At 38.7% G+C, this 20,000-nt stretch overlaps 1 protein-coding gene across 5 annotated transcripts in view; it reads left to right on the top strand.

The window, feature by feature from the left end:
* The window catches only part of Cntnap4 (contactin associated protein like 4), a 236,333-nt gene that overhangs the window by 39,248 nt on the left and 177,085 nt on the right, over positions 1-20,000 (top strand). For all 5 annotated transcript variants that reach the window (XM_023709353.1, XM_023709356.1, XM_023709355.1 and 2 more), the window contains exon 2: positions 5,828-6,021. In XM_023709353.1, coding sequence (XP_023565121.1) covers positions 5,896-6,021 — 126 coding nt within the window. In that variant the 5' untranslated portion in view covers positions 5,828-5,895. The remainder of the gene's footprint in view (positions 1-5,827; positions 6,022-20,000) is intronic.

The following is a 20,000-nucleotide window of genomic DNA, read 5'->3' as shown; positions in this document are numbered from 1 at the left end:
CTTCTCCCTGTTGGCTCCCCTCAGGCAACCTTTCCACAAGAGCTCTATGGCTTGATGCCTATATCCCATCCTATTATTGGCAGAATTGTCCCCTCCAGTACTTCTGGCAGAATCCTGGAACTACTTCATTGGCCAGAGCGAAGTTCACCGCCCCCCTCCTGAAACAGTCACTATGACCAGGATGCGGGTGATGCCAAATTTCAGATGTGAACATGAAAACAGCCAGCAGAGACAACACATGCAACATAAATAGCATCTGACTTCCTTCCGGCAAAAAGAATTGCTCTAGTAAAAATACAAGGGTGTGTAATGACTCTAAATAGTGTTCTGGGGGATAGCATATACAATTTAATGGAGCCAGACAAATATTGGCACCATGTTCTTCCCATTTTCTTACATTATTATAATTTAATGTCATAATCAAAATGATCTGAGCAAACCTAAGACTTTTGGGAAAAGCAAGGTGAAATCACATTTAAAAAGAAACAAATAGCACTTATCTCGGAGGAAAATCTTTCTATGAAGTTTTAATGGAGTCATTCAACAGTGGTCGTCTGTGTTTCATGTCCTTGACCATCTGAATCCTAGGACTACATTCACCTGCATTTTCATCTCTGGAGGATGAAATGAAACTCAATCATCCTGTGTAGTTCCTACCTGTGTAAAGTTGGCATGTCATCTTCATTCATAACCACCAAAAGTGACACTCATTCCATTGATTAATATTACCAGAGCATAAGATGATTATTATCTATACTTTAAGGCTGTTACCAATAGTACTTTTTCATTTCTTTATACTTTCCTAAAACAGTTGTGTGTGACTCCCTGACCAGTGGCAAATGTTGGTGACATCTAGCAGGTGCAATATATGGGACTTAAACATAATTAGGCCAGCTAGGTTATTTATAATTAACATGGAATATATTTAAATATATTCTTGGGATAAAATATACTACTATGAAACAATGATAGTTGCCATTACTCTAGTAGTGGAGATGAAGAAGTGAGTGATTTAAAAAGAGACATCCTCACAGATTAAACGACTTCAAAAACAATTACTTTTTCACCTACAGTAGAACAATTTTTATACTATTGGCAAATTTTGCTTCTATAATATTTTTAGTCTGTATTTGGAGCAATGTGAGAGCAATTTCACCACTTTCAATTTTAATAATCAAGTTTAACATGGCACATACAATTTCTGCATAGACTAGGCACTGGGTAATTTTTAGTTGGTTTTTCTTTCTTGTAATTCAGAGCCTCATATATTCTAGAAGCAGTTTTCCTCAGGAATCTGACATTTAAAAGTGGTAGGCAACAGATCAAAGAGATGCTGGGTTGTGTGGTCATTTAGCCTCTAAATTTTTTCATAGCTCAACTTTACTGTGATCACAACTCTTTGGAGCCAGTAGCAATAATAATTTTTCCACCACGCAGAAAGTTACAACTGTCGTATACTATTGTGCTAGCTAGATATGAGAAAAATCAATAGGCACCGAATATGCTTTTAAATTTTAATTCTCAGACCAATACTATGATATTGAAGAATCTTGTGAAGCAGGAGAGTTTTGTTTTCAAATGCGAATTTCTAGTCTATAATATGAAGAGTTAAGAAACTTTTCCATTTGAATAGATAGATGACAATTAATTGTGGCAAATCTCTGTAAGAAGCCAAAGACAGGAGAAAAAGGTAGGGAAAGAGAACCTAGAATATGGGGAAGAAAATGAACTAGAGGGACAAATTCTTGCTTCTGCTTTATGTGTAAGTAACTATGGAATAGATGGGGTTAGGAAAAGCTGGTCTTTAGTTTTATAGGTATTGGTCTACTGTGATATTGAATATATTAGCATATTAAAAGCACATTAAGGACAAATAACACTTGACTAGCAGCTGAAAGGTTTAGTTAATAAACAAAATAAAGAATTCATTATAGTGTTTTATTTATAGTAATTCAGAGTTTACAGTTTGCTAGAGAGTAGCAATCATTTTATCCATTAGAAAAGTAAATATGCTAACAGTGTATCTCCAGAAGGGGAGATCGATGGGTCATGGCCCTGCGCTAGTGCAAGAGAACCTCAGCTGTGCTTGCATATGCGCTGCTATTGTCCCTACCTGTCATCGTAGGCTGGTATACTGGAGTCTGATAAGGTCAGTTCATCATCCACCTGTCTATCCATCCACCCATTCACCCCTCCTTTCTTCTTGTATTTTCCATATTGTTATTCAACGTTTGTTTTAAAATGAGAACAAGCACACTCGTCGCACACTTAACCCGTGTGCATCTGCAGAGCCACGAAGCTGAAACCCCAGTTGTAATCTCTGGATTCCCTGTGGCCGATTTATCCTGATGCAGTTCTTTGGTGAAGCCCAGGAGCATGTGAATTTCCATTACTTTATCAGTGTACCTTGTTAATGGTATAGCTTAATTTACATACCAGTAGTACCTTTTCACCACAGGTAAGAAATTGAAATGTTCAAGGTCAATTAACTGCGAATGCTTCAAGTTGGCTAGTGCGGCTGTAACTGTGAGCGATGCTGGGAAGAGGAAGAGGCCGGAGAGGGGCTCTTCTTTCTCTGATGAGAATTGATGATCCAATTTTAACCCACTAGGATAATGCTGATTCTTTTTTTCCTTGCTGTGCTTCTCTCCTGTTTGCTTTTTAAATACTGGTCTATTAAGGTGTGCTGCGATGCCAGAGGAACACTGTTAAATTTCAGATTTTTTTTAAAAATGCGTATCCTCATTAATGATTTCAGATCATTAAAATCAACTAGAAAGAGCAAGAAGCAAAATAATCAGTATTTCTCAGAGGTATAAGCTGATACAGATAAAATTTCTAAATGTAGAACTTCCAAGTTAAGATGGTAGCTGCCTGAGGGGCCCTTTCCTAATATTTTATTCCAAAATAGGATAAAAATTCAGAGATATATGCAGTTGTAGTAATGAGAGGACTAAAGAATCCTTGCTAGCACAGGACTTTAAGGTTTTGGTAGGCCCTGGAGTGTAACAGTGATATTAGATAAGACAGTGCAGGAAGACAGCCACCCGTTCACTTCCCCCAGTGTGTGCCTAGATTTCAAAATAGGCACAGAGGGAGAGGAAGAAGTTGACTCTACTGCCTGGTCCCTAAGTCCTAAGCATCTGTGATCCCTCTTAGAATTCTCTTTTCTACATCAACGAGAACTACCAGATCCCACTTACGTATCGTGACGGTGAGAGGCACTCTTACATCCTTGTTAAGAGCACTGTCTCTTGCCTGCTCTGTGGGCAAGGACAGGATGTTCAAGCTCTGTGTGTCTGACTCATCTCCTATTAAGTAGGTTGCCTTAAGAATTAAATAACAGTGCTTCACAGAGAGTTCCTGATGCAAAGGACTCACTTGCTAATAAATATCAAGTCACCCCGTAGTAGCCTAAGTGGAGGAGGATGGCTGTCGCTCCATCGCATCCTGAGAAGTGTGGAGGAAGTGGCTCGGCTTTAGAAGTGATGTTATGTGAGCAATTCCTACTGAGGTTCAAGAACTCCTCAAAATATCTGCAGCAGGGTGCTATTTAAGGTGTGCTTCAGATCATTCAAGAACAATTTCCACGAAGACAACAGGCTGCAAGAATAAGTGGCCCTTGTGGGCGGCAGACAGCAGGGCTGGGAGGACACCGACACCCACAATTTACCAGAGCCGCGTCTGCCCGAGAAGCTTGAATGCTTTATTCTACACTAGCCTAAACGAGATAGATTGTATTAATGACTAAGAAAACTCTGCTCCATGCCACAGGTTCTTCAAGGTCTAATACAAAGAAAATTAACACTAAAACCACTTTAATAAAAAAAAAGATTAGCAGTATGTGTTAAATATTCTGGACATAAGAAAAGGAGAGTATTGTACCTGTGATATATGGAGTGGAAGACACTTTAAAATAATGATTCACTTTAAGGTAGAAGACCTGAGAAAAGAACCTACTTCTAAAGACAGGCAGAAGTTAGTGGGATGTCATCAGCTGAGGACATTTTTGTAATAGAACTTTAAAAAGATAATGCTTGACCCAGATTTGAGGCCCTGGTTGGAGGCCGGTCAGTTTCCTTTCTTGAGTGATGGATCATATCAATATCCCAACCACTTCCTTTATTCGACTTTGACCATCTGGGGTCACTATGCATTGACCCTTGAACACTGGAGCCAGGTACCAGGCAACGAGAGACAGACCTCTGTCTTAGAATCTCCTAGAGAAATTATCCCTGTTAGCGAATTCACAAGGAGCACAGAACATCTAGCTGGTCTTGCCTACTTGCTGTATTTAAGCTATCTCCTACAGCTGTAGCTTGTCATCTTGTCCCCTAGTTCAGCACTGTGTGGCCCTGCTTGGCAGCCTTCTCTTGCTTGGAGTTAGAAGTAACAAAGCATTGTGCTTTTCATCTGTCAGAATGCCACTGTGTTTGGTTCCACCATTAAAAGAATCTTTGAATCTTAAAAAACTCTTATAAATATAGGTGTGTCCCTTCAGTCCTCCCCATGGGATATGCTCTCATGATACTAGCAAGAGCTTATTGGGTATCTCTTTGAACAAAGACTGAATTCAAGATTTCATAAAATAGGTTGCAGATGTCAGGAATAGTGTTCAAATGAAAAGTATATGTAAATTCATGGTAATTTCTGTCGAAAATTCCAGCCCTTATTACAACCTCAAAGTGGGTGACAAAAGAATTTGGGAAAGAAATTCTATACTAGTATTCTCATTTGAGATGTTACATAATACACATTGAATTTTAATAGCTATCGAGTAGCAGATAAATGAATTCTCAAAGTACAAATTCCTTTTTCATGTCTTTTGCAGTGATTACATATTAGTTACATGACCAGCAATATTAATATTAAAATAAATGAATTTCCCAAATTGGAGTAATCTAAAAAAGGGGAGACATTTTAATAAGACAGGAGCCTCAGCTAGCTGTAACACTCTGATATGTGTTAGATAAAATAAAACACAGGTGCTGCTCTACGCAGACTTCCTTGGTGCCTATCAGACTCCCATTTCTCTTTCCTGAGTGTTCAGTTTCTGGCTTTCCTGCGAATGGCTCTGTTACGGCTCCTGGCTCTCCTTCCACCCTCTCACCATGACCCTGTTCCTCAGATGGTAAACTGGCTGTGGTGGTAGTGGTCCATTTCCTTGGTGTACAGCAGTTGTCCCGCTTCCTTGAAGTAATCCCCACCATGACCAATTAGAAAGATGGTCATGTTTAATAACTGGTTTACAAATTGGGAAAAAATAACAGTAGTCTCTCCTACATTATTGCAAGATGAGTCCAACCCACCCCTGTATGGCAATCTCCAGTTTTTGTTACTCCCTGCGCATGCGCCACCATTAATGCTACCCATGTTAAGTTTCAAGCATGTTTTTTGTTATTAGTCCTTCATGTGAGGTTGCAAGCTCTCTGTGGGTAGAATCACTCCTTGGCCATCTTTGCTTGCCAAGGATAAAAAAATGTACTGTACTTCATCCCCTGGGAAATCTGAAGGCAACCAAATGGAGCATTATAGGCACAATAGCCCTGGATGATAATCCCTTGTATCCATGTCTATGGGCAAAGGGATTGACTCAGTCCTGCATGCAGGATGTTTAATGCTATATTTAATGCTATTTCCAACCACTTACGGTAATTTTTTAAATACATGTTTTCTATATCTATGAAAAGTTTCGTATTCTGGAAATTTCATATTCCAGAAACCTTCAATTCCATAGAAGAATACAGTCTTACTGGCATTTCTACTTTGCTAATGGATTTGTAATTAATTCTTCCCTCCTAATTTTCTTCTTCTATTTTCATGCAAGGAGCCGGCGGCTGGTCACCACTGGTGTCGAATAAATACCAGTGGTTGCAGATTGACCTTGGGGAGAGAATGGAGATCACCTCCGTGGCCACCCAAGGGGGCTACGGGAGCTCCAACTGGGTGACCAGCTACCTCCTGATGTTCAGCGACAGTGGCAGGAACTGGAAGCAGTATCGGCAGGAAGACAGCATCTGGGTATGTTTCCTGAACAAAAGGTGTGACAACGCACAGTCCTCACTGCAGATTGTTTACCAGTCCCTTTTGTTAGGTTGAAATGAAGGATATTCAGAAATACTTTGAAAACAAGGTCTGACACAAAATGTGGTACATGTTCGTTTTCTAATACAGTTGATGGTAAATTCATTAAAATATTACCGGCAAATTTATTTCACAGAATCACTAGAAGTAAAAATAGCTCCTTAAACAGCACAGGTAAGACTATTTCAAATTAGTCCAAGGAATTTATTATTTTTTTTTTCTGATGGCTATGAGATTTCTGAAACTGCCAAATATGGAGGTTTATATGTAGTTATACTTGGGGCATGTATGTATATGTATGTGATTTATATATAAGCCTTTTGCAAGTGTATTTAAAGTGTGCAGAATGCTGTGTGTTGTGAAGGGGCCCTATAGGAGAGTGAGAAAGTGACAGGTTATACTAAGTTGTGTGTAGGGGCTGTGGTTGACTGACAGCTTACCAACAGCCAAAGATAAAAGGAAGCTAGCGCTGTGGAGGCAGCTCTGCAGTCTAAGCATCTGTCTGGCAAGCGCAAGAACCCGTGTTTGATCCTGGGCAGCACATGCTGCGTTACGTCCAGAGTTCCGGGTGTCCCGCGCAGGCCATCAAAACTGAGCGCGGTGGCACAAGCCTGTAATCCCAGTGCTGGGGAGGCTGAAAACAGGAGGATCACTGTAAGTCTGAGTCCAAGTTGTGTAGTGAGATCCTGTACCAAAGAAATACTTAAATAAGAATAATTTAAGGGGTTTAACACCTGAGCCTGCTGTGTCAGCCCCGCACCCGGGGCGCGCTGAAACGGTAATTGAGAGTGGGCATGGTGGAGCGTGCCTGTAATCCCAGCTCCTGGGAGGTTTTAAACAGGCAGATCACTATGAGTCTGCTCTAGTAGTGAGACCCTGAACACCCTGTAGACCCTTCTCCCCCAGCAAAAAAAAGCAAGCAAGAAAGAAAAAGATTAACTTTAAAAAAAAAAAGGAAGCTAAAGGATCTTGCTTTATGGTAAAGAGATCAAGGGCTTCCTTGTTCTTCTAGCAAGGTACTTGTCTGATCTTCTGTGGGCCAGGGACAACATCATACTGCAATGAAAAGAAGGAGTGTGTGTCTATATTTCCCCCAGCTGGGCTGGAACAAGAGAAAATGGATAAGTTAATGAAGCATCACCCTTTAGCACAAAGATAATTTGGAAGCCTATCTGGGCACATAATGATAATTTTCTTGGACTTATCAACTGACTCTTTAAAAAAACCCCAACAACTTCCTGGAACTATGTCATACATTATAAGTTCATTGAAGAAATGAACTGTGATTTACTCACCTTTGGGTCTCTAACCCTCTTGATGGCCACGTAGTGCATGTTAACTGGTGTACGTAAGTGGGAGGAAATAGCCCTCTTCTTCATAGAGAACAGTGGGCTGCAGGAAATAGCCTACTTGTATTTTTAAGAAAAGCTGCTTTAAAATCAAAAACAAGTTGAGGCATGTGTAAGAGCGAGAAAAGCAGCACAACTGGGTATTACAGCTGAGTGAATTCCAGGAGAGCCGTTCAAACTAGGCATAAAATAAACAGTAATTATGAACCAATAACAATGAAAGCTTAATGAGGTATTTCTTTTAACTAGGTGTTTGGATTATATTTTGGTCTTTTTCTAAATTAAGCATTGGATTTTAAACTGGATAAGTAGTGGCTAATGTCTCCTAGCATTTAGTGATACTAATTAAAATGTGTGTGTGTTTGATATGTGTTAAAAAGTGATACATCAACCATGAGAATTATTGTGGTTTGGCCTATCAGGCTTCGGAAAAGCCCAATGTAGGCATTGCCATTTGCTTTTTCTTGTCTGCTTCTATTAAAGATGAAATGTGCATAGTGAAGTAGTGTCATGAGTACTGTTCTTGCTAATCCAATCCACTAATTCCAAGGGAATGTTAGCTATCACAATACCATCAAGGAAATGCAGGTTTTTAGGCTATGCTGTAATTTGTTGGTTAACTCAACTGTCATCCCCTCTTAAGCATAAGCTCCCTATGAGCAAAGACCCCTTTCCAACCTCCCCTTACAGCATTTCCAAAGGGTAATGGAGCCTTGCATGTTGCACACAATTGCTAGGTGCTTGTGGAATGAAGTAGTGAAAAAAAAGGAAGAGTGAATAAAGAATGAATGACCTGTACTTTTTGCAGAAGATACTTCTCATAGCTTAAAGCTATACTCTCCCACTTTGATCACTGCTTCCTTTTAATATATATATATATATATATATATATGGTACTGGTTTAATAGATGCAGATTTAGAATGTCACATTTCTTTCTCCCTTATATGTTTTGAACTTTTTATGGGCTTTTTTTCCTCTTTTTATCTCAGCATAGCATTTTTTTGGTATTTGATGCCCAGTGTGGGTTCAGAATCCTGAAGACTTATAAAAAGAAAAAAAAATCTGGAGGTCATCGTTGATTGAGTTTCTCTAAGAAGAGCTTACATAGGTCATAAAGAAAGCATTATAACTTGGATTATAGGAGTAAAAATACTATTTCATGATGTGGAAAACGAGATCATGAATCCAGGTGATGTCCAGAGACGTGATTTCCTGTGTAATGATCAATGACTTTGTTGAGTGAATTAGTGAAGGAACCAATAGGTAAATGAATAGCTTTGGATATAGTGGTCTCCTAACCTGTGGCTAGCTTTGCACAAATTTCTGGGAGATATTAAGAGTGTATATTGATGCTATTGAAGAGATGCAGAATATCAGAAGACAGCAGGAAATGATGCTGAGGGACATTTAAGTGTTAAGTACAGAGTCTTAGATTTGGAAGAGGAAATAATCTGGAGGCCATTGTAGACTGAGTTTCTCTAAGAAGAAGACGTTACAAAGGTCTTTTTTTTTCTGTATTTAGGACAGGGTCTATAGGATATACAGGGTTTCACTACATAAATCAGACTAATAGTGATCCCCCTGTTTACAGCCTCCCAAGTGCTGGGATTACAGGCACAAGCCACCATGCCCAGTCTCAATCACTGTCTCAGTACACACCGGGGACGGGGCCAGCACGGCAGGCCAGGGCACCAAACTCCCAGCCTCTACATCTGCCTAAGCAGGCAATTTAATCCACTGAGCTATTTGGCCAGCCCTAAAGGTTTTTAAAAAGCATTATAACTTACATTATGGGAGGAATAAGAAAAGTATTCCATGAAATTGGTAAATAAGATCATGAACCTAGGTGATAGCCAGAGACGTGGTTTCTTGTTTTAATGAACAGTGAAACTCCTGGTCAGATGGGACTGTCAGGTTTGAGAAGCACTGGATGATAATTTTGCACGTGGGAGAGAAATTTCATGTTCATAACTTCGAATGTCAAGATCAAAATGAACACAATGGAACAGGTACCAGGACCACTCATAGCATAGATAATGTTATGGTACAGGTAAAATGGTCTCAAATCTTCAAATTGACTTCTCTGTCTCTCTCTATGGATATTCACAAATATAAGTTTACACAATGCATATTTTAATTATATGCCTTATGCTGTATAGTTATAGATGTCTACACTTACATGTCACTGTATTTGTACGTGTCTTTTTAGATTCGCATATTTATAGATATCTCCTGTTGGTCCCAGGCAGGCTGCAAAGCTCCTTAGTCACTGTGGTCCCCTCAGAGAGCCGCTCTCTCTCCACAGCTCTCCTGCTGCCAAAGCAGGGAAAGGGAAAGATGGCAAATTATTCCCTGAATCTTGACTCTTCCACTTGGGAGAACACCAATCACCTCAATCTGTACTTTGGTAACCAAAAAGCCACCTTGAATCCATGGGCACAGTGAGGAATTTGAGACCTCGTCATGTGTTACACACACGTATTGCCTACCTTGTTTCTCTGCTGAGTTCTTTTTCATTCTTTGTTCAATTCTGGTCGATAATTATGGGATGTATCTAAAGTCTATGAACCTGGCCAGTTTCCTTGAACAGCAGCACCACAGTCTACTTCAGATCATATGAAGAAATCCGTGGCGTGGGTAGGAAACACGCACACATTGTGGCAGTACTGCTAGAAGGAGAAAGGAAAGATGACTGTTTCGGGTTTGGAAAGGAACACAGTGGGAACAGGCAGCATCCGTGGAGATGTTTCAGTGTGGGATCCTCATTCTGCCTCTGTTTGATTCCGTCAGATACCTGAGGGAACAAGCACTTCCACGTATCTGAAGGAATGAATGAAAGCTCTGTGGCTTCTTACAAAAATCTGTAAGAAAAAAAAGACATTTTCATTATCATGTGTAGATTTTACTGAATATAAATATAAGCTTCATAGGTATGTGTTTTTATCTAAAAACTCATTAGAACATTTCTTCCCAATAAAATGTATAGTCCAACACTCAAAATGTAATTTATGCATAGTGCTCTGCTGGATGGTGAATAAATATTTTACGAAAATTTAGAAAATGCAAGTCACTAAAATTATTCCTCTTAAATTGAAGGCAAAATGAAATCTTGCAACAACTATGATAAAAAGATTCTTTTCAGTCAGTTTATTCTAAATGATTGAAAAAGCAAATGTAAGGTACAATTTTCAGTCATTTAAGAGCAATTGCTGAAATATCATGAAATGACCATTTTTGAAATTATTTTGGATAGATTGACATGTACAAGAACTTCACAGCCAAATTCTCTAAATTCTGTCTGATACACACTCGAGATTCTTTTGTCCTTTAGAACTGCTTTACAAGGCATGGAATGGTGGTTTGAATTTGATAAATCTGATATAGATAAATATGCTTGTGGTATGTTAAGAGTAGCTGACTTTTTATACTGACTTCAGTTGTAGCAGATATTCCAAATAAAAACTTTTATTGTATTTCTAAATGCAGTAAACCATCATTTTTGTTTTTTAACTGGAAGTGTCTGTTGCCTGAGATTTGGGTTTGGCTGGAGAAAGCTTTTCACAGATACCTTGTGACATAGTGCATGTAGTCAATTAGACTGAAGTACTACATGTCACAAAATATTCAAGTCATTATTACCACCAGGAATGATGGAGTTATCAACTATATAAACCAGATGGGATGGAGACAGTGCCTGCGAGCTTTTAGCATGTGTTTGTTTCAAGTTAAATAAATAACTGCCTTGGGGAGTTTAACAGAAACCCTGGGGAGGCAGAACTGTAAGCAAGATTTGCAGTAAGCCAGGTGGATTCCCTTTCCTTCAAAGTGGCTTTTTCCCCCTAGAGCTTTTCCTATGTTAAGCCTTTATTCTAGTGACCTAAGCCTACAAAAATCACCAGCCCTGATAGAAAGCACAACAGCACTAACGCTCTGTATGTCAACATGTCAAACTGTCAAGCTTAATGCATCGCAACACTTCCTCAGTTCTTGGCAAATGCCTAGGGCGTGCCTTAAGCTCCTGCTACCTTTCAAGACACTAATCCCAAACAGATATTGTTAATTAAACCCTACATTCTCAGTCTGTGTCTTCAGAACATTTCTTGTTTCTATTGCTCTCTGAGCTCTCCACCTTTTGGAAATGATTCACCTAGTAGTGCATGGTGCCAGGCTGTGACTGAGTTTTTAAAGAACTGTGGTATGATTAACATGAAATCTACCTGAAAAACTCTTAAGTGTACAATATGCTATTGTTAACCACAAGCGCAGTGGTGTACAGCTGCTTCGGAGGATGCGTGGTCTTGAGGAAGTGGAGCGTTGCACCTGTTGAATGCTGCTTCCGTATTTGCTGCCCTCCCACTTCCCAGTGCCCACCATGCTATTCTCTGTTCCTATGTGCCTGACTGTTTTAAATTCCTCATCTCAGTGGAATCAAGTATCCTTCTGTGGCTGTCTTACTGCACTTAATATAATCTCCTCAAGGTTCACCCATGTTGTCTATATCAGCATGAATTCTTTCCTTTAAAAAAAGGTTGAATAGCATTCCATGGTATGCATAGAACACATTTTCTCTACCCACTTACAGCATTTCCATATCTTTTTTAAAAAAATATATTTGGTCAGGGCTGGGGAGATGGCTCAGTAGAATATGCAAGGGCCTGAGTTCAATCCCCAATATATATATTGGTTGTTACAGGGTTTTCTACTTTCAGCCTCCCCAGAGCTGATTATGGCATGTGCCCTTTATGCCCCCAACTCTAGCCAGCTGGGTCCGCCCTGGGGGCGGCGCTGGCGCAGCATGTAGTGCTCAGGATCTAACCGCAGTCCCAGCACTTGCCTGAGCTTGCCTAAGCAGGTGTGTTAGTCCACTGAGCTCTCTCACCAGCCCCTCATTTCCCTATCTTGGCTATTTTCAATATTGCTGCTGCAGGGAATATAGTGCTAAAATCTGATATCCTGATATTAATTCTTTGGGCTACACAAACATCTGGGAGTAGGCTTGCTTAATCATATAGTACTTCAATATCTGTTTTGCAGAATTTCCACACTGTGTACTATTTTCATACTACATACTCTCTCTCTCTCTCTCTCTCTCTCTATATATATATATATATATATATATGTGTAATTTTTTTGGGTGGGGACAGGTCTACAGGGTGTTCAGGGCCTCACTACTAGATCGGACTCATAGTGATGCTCCTGTTTACAGCTTCCCAAGAGCAACGATTACAGGCACACACCACCATGCCCAGCCTCAATTGCTGCCTCAGTGCACCCCAGGAGCAGGGCCAACACGGCAGGCCCAGGGATTGAACCCCCAGCCCTTGTGCCTGCTTATAGGTGCTTTAGTCCACTGAGCTGTTTGGCCAGCCCAGCCTGCTCTGTTTTGAATTCTCACTATTTAAAAATCATAACAATGTACAAGTAGTCAAATTTCTCTATACCTTCACCAGCACATTGCTTTAAAAAATTTTTTTTTATTGTTTTAGTAATGTGACATCCTGACAGGTGTGAGTTGATATCTTGTTATAGTTTGACTTGCACTTCCTGTGTCATCAGTAATATTGGTTTTTTTTTTTATATTGAGTTGAAGGAGCTCTCTCTCTCTCTCTCTCTCTCTCTCTCTCTCTCTCTGTATGTGTGTATTTGTTTATGTGTGTTTATTGTATTCTTGCTAAACATTTAATTTCTACATTAAAAACGATGAACTATCCAAGAAGGAAATATTTTACAAGTCTCATTTACAATAGGTCAGAAAGAATAAAAACCTTAAATAGAAATAACCAAAATTGTAAAACCTACAAAACATTGCTGAAAGAATGCTGAAAGAGCATCACTTAGTGCAGACCCAAAGAGAGACTTCTGTGTTCCCAGATAGAATACCTAACATTATGAACAGACTACTCAAAGCATTCTACAGATTCAGTGTAAGCTCTATCAGTATCTCAAATTCTCAAAAAAAAAAAAGAAAAAAATTCTAAAATTTATATGAAACTGGAAAAGACCTTGGTTAACTAGAGCTATTTTGATTGCACACTGTGATGTCAAAGCACATCACAAAGCCCCAGTAATTAAAACAGTGTGATTTTTGGCACAAATTCAGACATATAGACCAATGGAATAGTATAGAGAGCCCAAAAGTAAATTCAGAAACATAGAGTCACTTCATCTTCCACAAAAGTATCAATAATACACAGTGGGGAAAGTGTTCAGCAATTAGTTTAACAAATATTCATGTATAACATAGTGAAACTAAAATATAAATTTAGAGTAGGTTGATAATTTACTTGTGGAGACCTGTAACTCTCAAAATTGTTACAAGGCAATATAGTGAGGAATTTCATGACATTGATCTTACTAATTTTATTTTTTAGTTTGGCTATCATACTAAAAAGAAAAAAAACAAAAAAGTGGGACTGTGTCTAAGTAACATCTTTTACACAGCTAAGTACACAATTAAAATAATGAAGAGGCATCTTGCAGAATGGTTGAACATTTCTGGACAGCATATACATAATAAGACATTAACATCTAAAGTCATTTGGGTTTTAGCATGATGTTGGTTAGAAAACAAAACAGGGGCCGGTCAAATAGCTCAGCAGATTAAAGCGCCTGCATGTGCTGAGAAGGCAATTGAGATTGGATATGGTGGTGCGTGCCTGTAATCCCAGCTCTTGGGGTGCTGTAAACAGGAGAGTCACTACAAGTCTGATCTAGTAGTAAGACCCTGAACACCCTGTAGACTGTTTCCTAAAATAGAGAGAGAGAAAAAAAGAAAGAAACCAAAACAGTGGGGCTGTAGAGATGGCTCAGTAGAAAAAGCACTTCCCTGGCAAGTGCAAGGGCCTGAGTTCAATTCCTGGTTCCGCCAAAAATAGAAACAACAGCAACAACAACAACAACAACAACAAAACCCCCCCGAAAACCAAGCAGTTTCTTGTACAGTTTCTCTATGAGTAGTCTATGCCTCTTCCAGTAGCATATAATGTCAGTCCCTTTTCATAAATTTCTATGGAAGAGTATATATTGAACTTTTATAACAATGTATACTATACAAAAACATATTTGAACTTCTATGAGCTGTATATAAACATATAGAGCAATGTGCAACACATTGTGCTATTGCTTACGGACTTCATATTTATCTGTCTATAAGCAAGAAAATAAGACTCATGGGAAAAGGGTGATTAGAGCTGGCAGGAGATTTGATTTGGTGCCTCCTTGGAGTGTCCACTCCCATCAAGATCGTTCTCAGTCATCAATCAGAGAAGAACATGTTTTAAAAATACGTCATGAGTTGCACCTCCAATTTGGCCATGTGACAGCTCAATGACAGCAGAGATGCTCCTTGTTCTACTTTCTGTCGTATCTTTGCTGTGATATGTTGTCTCGGATGTCTGCTTCCTGTTTTTCTCCTTTCCCAGGAGGCTGCACTTGGCATTTTCCTTTCTTAGAAATGGCTCCATCCTTTTGCAGTGTGTCTTCATTGCTTTATTTGGCTTAAGCCAAAGCTGTTGTCTTAGGGTTGCTTTCCTAATTTTCCACTCTGAACTTTTGAATTTATCATGCATAAGGCAATTAAAGTTTAGAAAAATATACAAAACTGTCAATCAAAAGCTAAGATTTGGAACAAAATTATTAGTCTTAAAAGATCTAAGAGATTCATCTGATCATTTATTTAGTAGATACATAGTTACTTTCTTCATTGAGAAGAAAGGTTTGTACTAATATTGTTTATACAAGATATCATGTCTGCATCTTGACCTCTGAATAACTACTATGAAGAAGCAATATTCAATGTATTAATTATTGTAACTGTCCTACTAACCTGTTTTGAAACTATTTCATTGCTATTTTATCTTTTTTCTAGTTAAAATGAATAAAAATTTCAGTAAATGTGTCTAACAATAAAATTAATTTTTTTGAATCCATAGCTTGGCAAATAAACATTGAGTATCTAGACACACTCCACTTCTAATTTAATTGACAAATGAGTTGAATGAAAAGCCAAATTCAAAAATACAAGATATATTTTTTTTTTCGAGTATTCTTAAAAGATGTAAAAAGAAAATTTGATTAAATGGAATGCTGCTGCTGTTTTTGGATAGAATATTGTATTTATATAACAGTTCATTCTACCTACCAGAAGCCAAAAAATTAGTTCCTTCTAAATTTTGTAGAGGAAAATACACGTGAGAAAATAAACTAATTAGCAAAAAGAATTGGAGTAAGGAGAACCTACATGTTAAGAAAGTGTTATATGTAAGTCCTAATTAAGACAAACTGATACAAGGATGTTAAAATATAATGGAAGAATAACTAGAACATCCATTACTACCTCTAAATACACTTAAAGATTTGGCTACAACAAATATGGTATTGAAAATATATTAGGAAATGCGAGAGGGTCAATATGGACCTTGATAAAATATAGCCCTCTAAGAAAATAAATGACCTTTTATGTCAAAATACATTCCAAATTAATTAAATATTTAAAATAATTCAGACAGAGAAAATATTAAAAGAACATGCAAGGCAGTGTAAAGCTGAGCACAAATATCAGAATGGCCCTCATTTTGTGAACAAGAGAATTAAAACCCAAGCACCACAGAGGAAAGAAAACTAGATAATTAGAAGGTTGCATTCAATAAATTGCATACAAGACACAGAAAGAAAGGCTGTAATTGGGAAATCCGGTTGGTCTACACTGTAGTAGTGCCACTTTGATTTACAGGGACCAGTGATCTTGGGGTAAGATTGACATCCCTTCTGATTTTGATTGAGTAGACTTCATCCAGCTTCAAGTCTATTTAGTTTTGAAGAATGGTGAAAGATGGGCAGCCACACAGCATGCACAGTGACAGCACAAGGACTGCCCAGAGACACCAAACTACTAATGCATGTCCCAGTGACTTCAGCTGGGATAAACATGTACACAACAGCTGATCCTGGGACCTGTGCTCACCACTCACGAGGAGAGCTGCCAGTCTCAGAGCTCCTTGGCTCCTACGTCCTAGTGGCCACATAGCTCATCCAGGATACTCACACAAGGTTCTGTGTGAGTTCTCCAGGGAAACTGCGTCTCATGAATGCCAGGTTACTCACAAATCTTGCTCATGTTTCTGGTTCTTAAATTGTACCATGCATTCTAATTTTGATGCCCAGAGGTTGATGTGGAGGTTGAAGGCTGGGTATTGGGATTCAAAAAATATTCCCACGTGATTCCAGTATGCAGTAGAGTTTGGAAAATTGTGGTTTAACCAATAAATTTGACAACCAGATAGAGATTCTTGGTTCAGTACAAAGCATACCAGTAGAAGGCTGATTCATCTTAGACCTGCTCCTCTCTTGTACTTTTCTAAGTTAATGTTGCAAGAAGGGTTTGGTTAAAGATCAAGACCAGGAAGCAAAGTTATAGGCCAGAACTTTCAGTCTTTCCAATGCCACAACTCAATTTCTTTAATACCTAAAACTGTGCTGTTCTATGTGGTAGTCAGTAGCCACATAGGGTTAATTTTAATTTTAATAAAAGAAAATGAAATACAATTTGAAATAAATCTGGAGATGCAGCGCAGAGTTAGAATATATGTCTAATATGTAGGAAGCACTGAATTTAATCGCCAGCACCAATAAAATAAAATAAAATAAAATAAAATAAAATAAAATAAAATAAAAGTTCCTCAGTTCATGATAGTTGTATTGGAAGTGTACAACATCTGTGTAAGACCAAAGGTTACCATATTAGTGTTATTATTGAGCATACCCATCATTTCTCTTATATAACACAGACACACACTATAAATATTAAAGATGAGAACAAAGCATTAACTTCTAAAAAAAAGAGGCAAAATATAAATATGTGGTTCATAGAGAAGAAACATGGTGTCAATGTATGAAATGGTTCATACTTTTTTAAAGTTGAGATGACAGCATTTGAAAGATTGGAATGAATGAGACTGATTTGAAACTACAGTGTTATGTAAAGTGTCACTTTTCAAATTCTGCTATGCAACAAAACAATATGTTTGTTTTAATAGTTCTGTATTTGTTTAATGACTTTTTCTTGGATTTTTAAACCACTGGGTCAAAACTATAGTATTATAGATCCTACTGATTAACCCAGCAATGAGTAAAGTAATAGCAAAATAATATTTGATCCAACCTGCAAGCAGCAGGTCACATGTGTAATAGATTATAGCCCATCCTTACGCTGGAATAACATGCAGCCATCAGAAAAAGAAGGTGTGAGAGTGCATTGCTCAATGTGGAGAGAGTTCCAGAACTGATACGAAATGTTGAAGTATCAAGTTTGTTGCTTGATACTAAAAAATGAAATGATTAAAGAGGAAGATAGGAGAGAGTGATGAGGCAAATATAGATGTATATGTTGAATGAACAGGTAAATATTAAATTTATATAAGATTTCAGATGGATGCAGCCAACTGTTGGCTAAAGAAACAAAGGATACTTGGGAGATATGACTAGGACACCCTAAAAGTATTGGATATCTGAGAAAGCATTAGGTAGAGAAACAGAAAGAGTAAAGCTATCCATATATAAATACAAGGAACTCTCTGTGCAATCACAGAGCCTGAGAAGTCTCACAGCTTGGCATCTGCAACTGGAGAGCCAGACCAGCAAGTGGCATAATTCCGACAGGATCTAAAGGCCCAAGAAGTAGGACTTCAGAGGTCCAAAGCCAGAAGACAGGTGTCAAGAAGACAGAGAGTACTGGCCATTCCCTTGTTCTGTGGTTCTAGCCTTCAGTGAGTTGGATGACTCCTGTCTCACAGCGGTGGGGGTATATCTTCTTTACTGTCTCAGGCTCAAAAACTCATTTCCTGGAAACACCCTTCAGATGTAGTATATTACAGGTTTTCTGGTCATTCCTTGGCCCAGAAATTCAAACTGACTTATCAAATTAACCGTTACATAGATAACAGATGTCTTTTATGTGTTATAAAGTAGTATCTTGCAACATTTATTGACAGAAGAGCATTTGGGAAGTTATCCATATGAAACACCATATATTATTTTTCAAAATTTGTTTCAGTGAAAAAATTAAACATTTATGTTCATTTATATAATTTCTAGGTGACATGCATGTAACATATAGCATGTCTTCTAATTTTTGTGTTGTCACAGAGTAGGAAAAATAAAAAATTAGTTTTATTCCTAAATTGTCCTCTGAGTCAGTGCCTGGTCAGAAAACCAGAAATTCCTCTGGGCATCCAGAACTGGGAGGTAATTATAGAAAATTGGTTACAGGTGCTAGAAGAACTGGGCAGCCAGAATATGAGATGGTGAGGCAACAGCAAGAAGACGCTCCAACTCCTAGAGCTGGCCAGGTAATGAGAAAATGGCATTCTCAGAGCTCAGAGCTGGCATTGTCCAGTTGGCACTAGAACCATGGGGGATACTGTCCAATAGAGGATGATGACAGGGGATGTCCAGTAGGAACTGGAGCCTTGTGGAGATTCAGCCACAACTGAGAGGCCGCCTCCAGCAGAGAAGGCATCGGCAGAATACTCTGGCTCCTCTATTCCTCTCACCTGCATGTCTAGTATACCTGGGAGGTTGCTAACTTGGAAGCCTGGTATACCAGTCCACACCACTCAGGCTTCCATGCTTTAGATTAGATCAAGGGAAGGCTGGTGTCAAGTACTGAGTCAACAAGGAAATAAGCAGGTCAGCCCTTAGACAACACACTCCTGAACCACCTTCTTGAGATTCATTTTCTTACCAACTGATCAGAATGAGGTCTTTACTGAGAGATCTATAATTCCCTTTGTTTTAGAGTTGCATGTTTCCCCCATGAACCCATAAAGAAGGCAGGTCAATATCTCCATATTGAAGAAGTTGAGATTTAAGGTTTAAAGTTTCCACCTAAATTCTTGTTAGCTAGTGGCACATCTATAAAGTTGTGCAGTTAGCTCCCTTCTCTCTGGCTAATGTTCATGACTATGGAAAGCTAGTAAGAGCAGTCATTCAGTGCACTATAAGAATGGGATCCATGAAGAGGACTGAATTATTGGTTTGGGGTTATGTTTATGTACAATCTATGCTAAGTAGGTAAAATGATGTTCCCTTTAATAAACTATGGATTCAACCTTGGTTATTTATCAAAATATGCATTTAGTCCAAAGCGTTGAGTTGCTTTGTATGTGGGTAAAGTAGTGCCACTGGCTCCTCACTGAATCCTTTGCCGATGAGCAGCAAGGCTCCCGCTAAGGACCAGGCAGAAGAGTGTATGGGTGGATCAGCCCGTATCTGTTGTCACTTCTGGGACAGGGTTGTCATATACTATTGCTGTGCGGAAAGCAGTGTATAAACGGATGTTATTGAAATGTTTTGCTTGGCAGGCAGACTTGATAGCTCTGTCCAACTCTAAACCCGGTATATCTCAATGACACAGCTTAGTAGTTCTTCCTATGACAGACATCGAAGTTTCTTGTACTCCCACACTTCTCTTCTGGGTTGTTGTCTTTATTTTTCTAAGTCGTGTTTGCCAAATAAGTTTCAGCTCCTCTCTTCCCTCTCACTTAGGGCCTCCTAGTCACAGTGTAGTC

This window comes from Octodon degus, unplaced genomic scaffold (genome assembly GCF_000260255.1).
Source record: "Octodon degus isolate 3935 unplaced genomic scaffold, OctDeg1.0 scaffold00011, whole genome shotgun sequence".
Classification (NCBI taxonomy): Eukaryota; Metazoa; Chordata; class Mammalia; order Rodentia; family Octodontidae; genus Octodon; species Octodon degus.
This window is presented reverse-complemented; position numbering and strand designations above follow the sequence as displayed.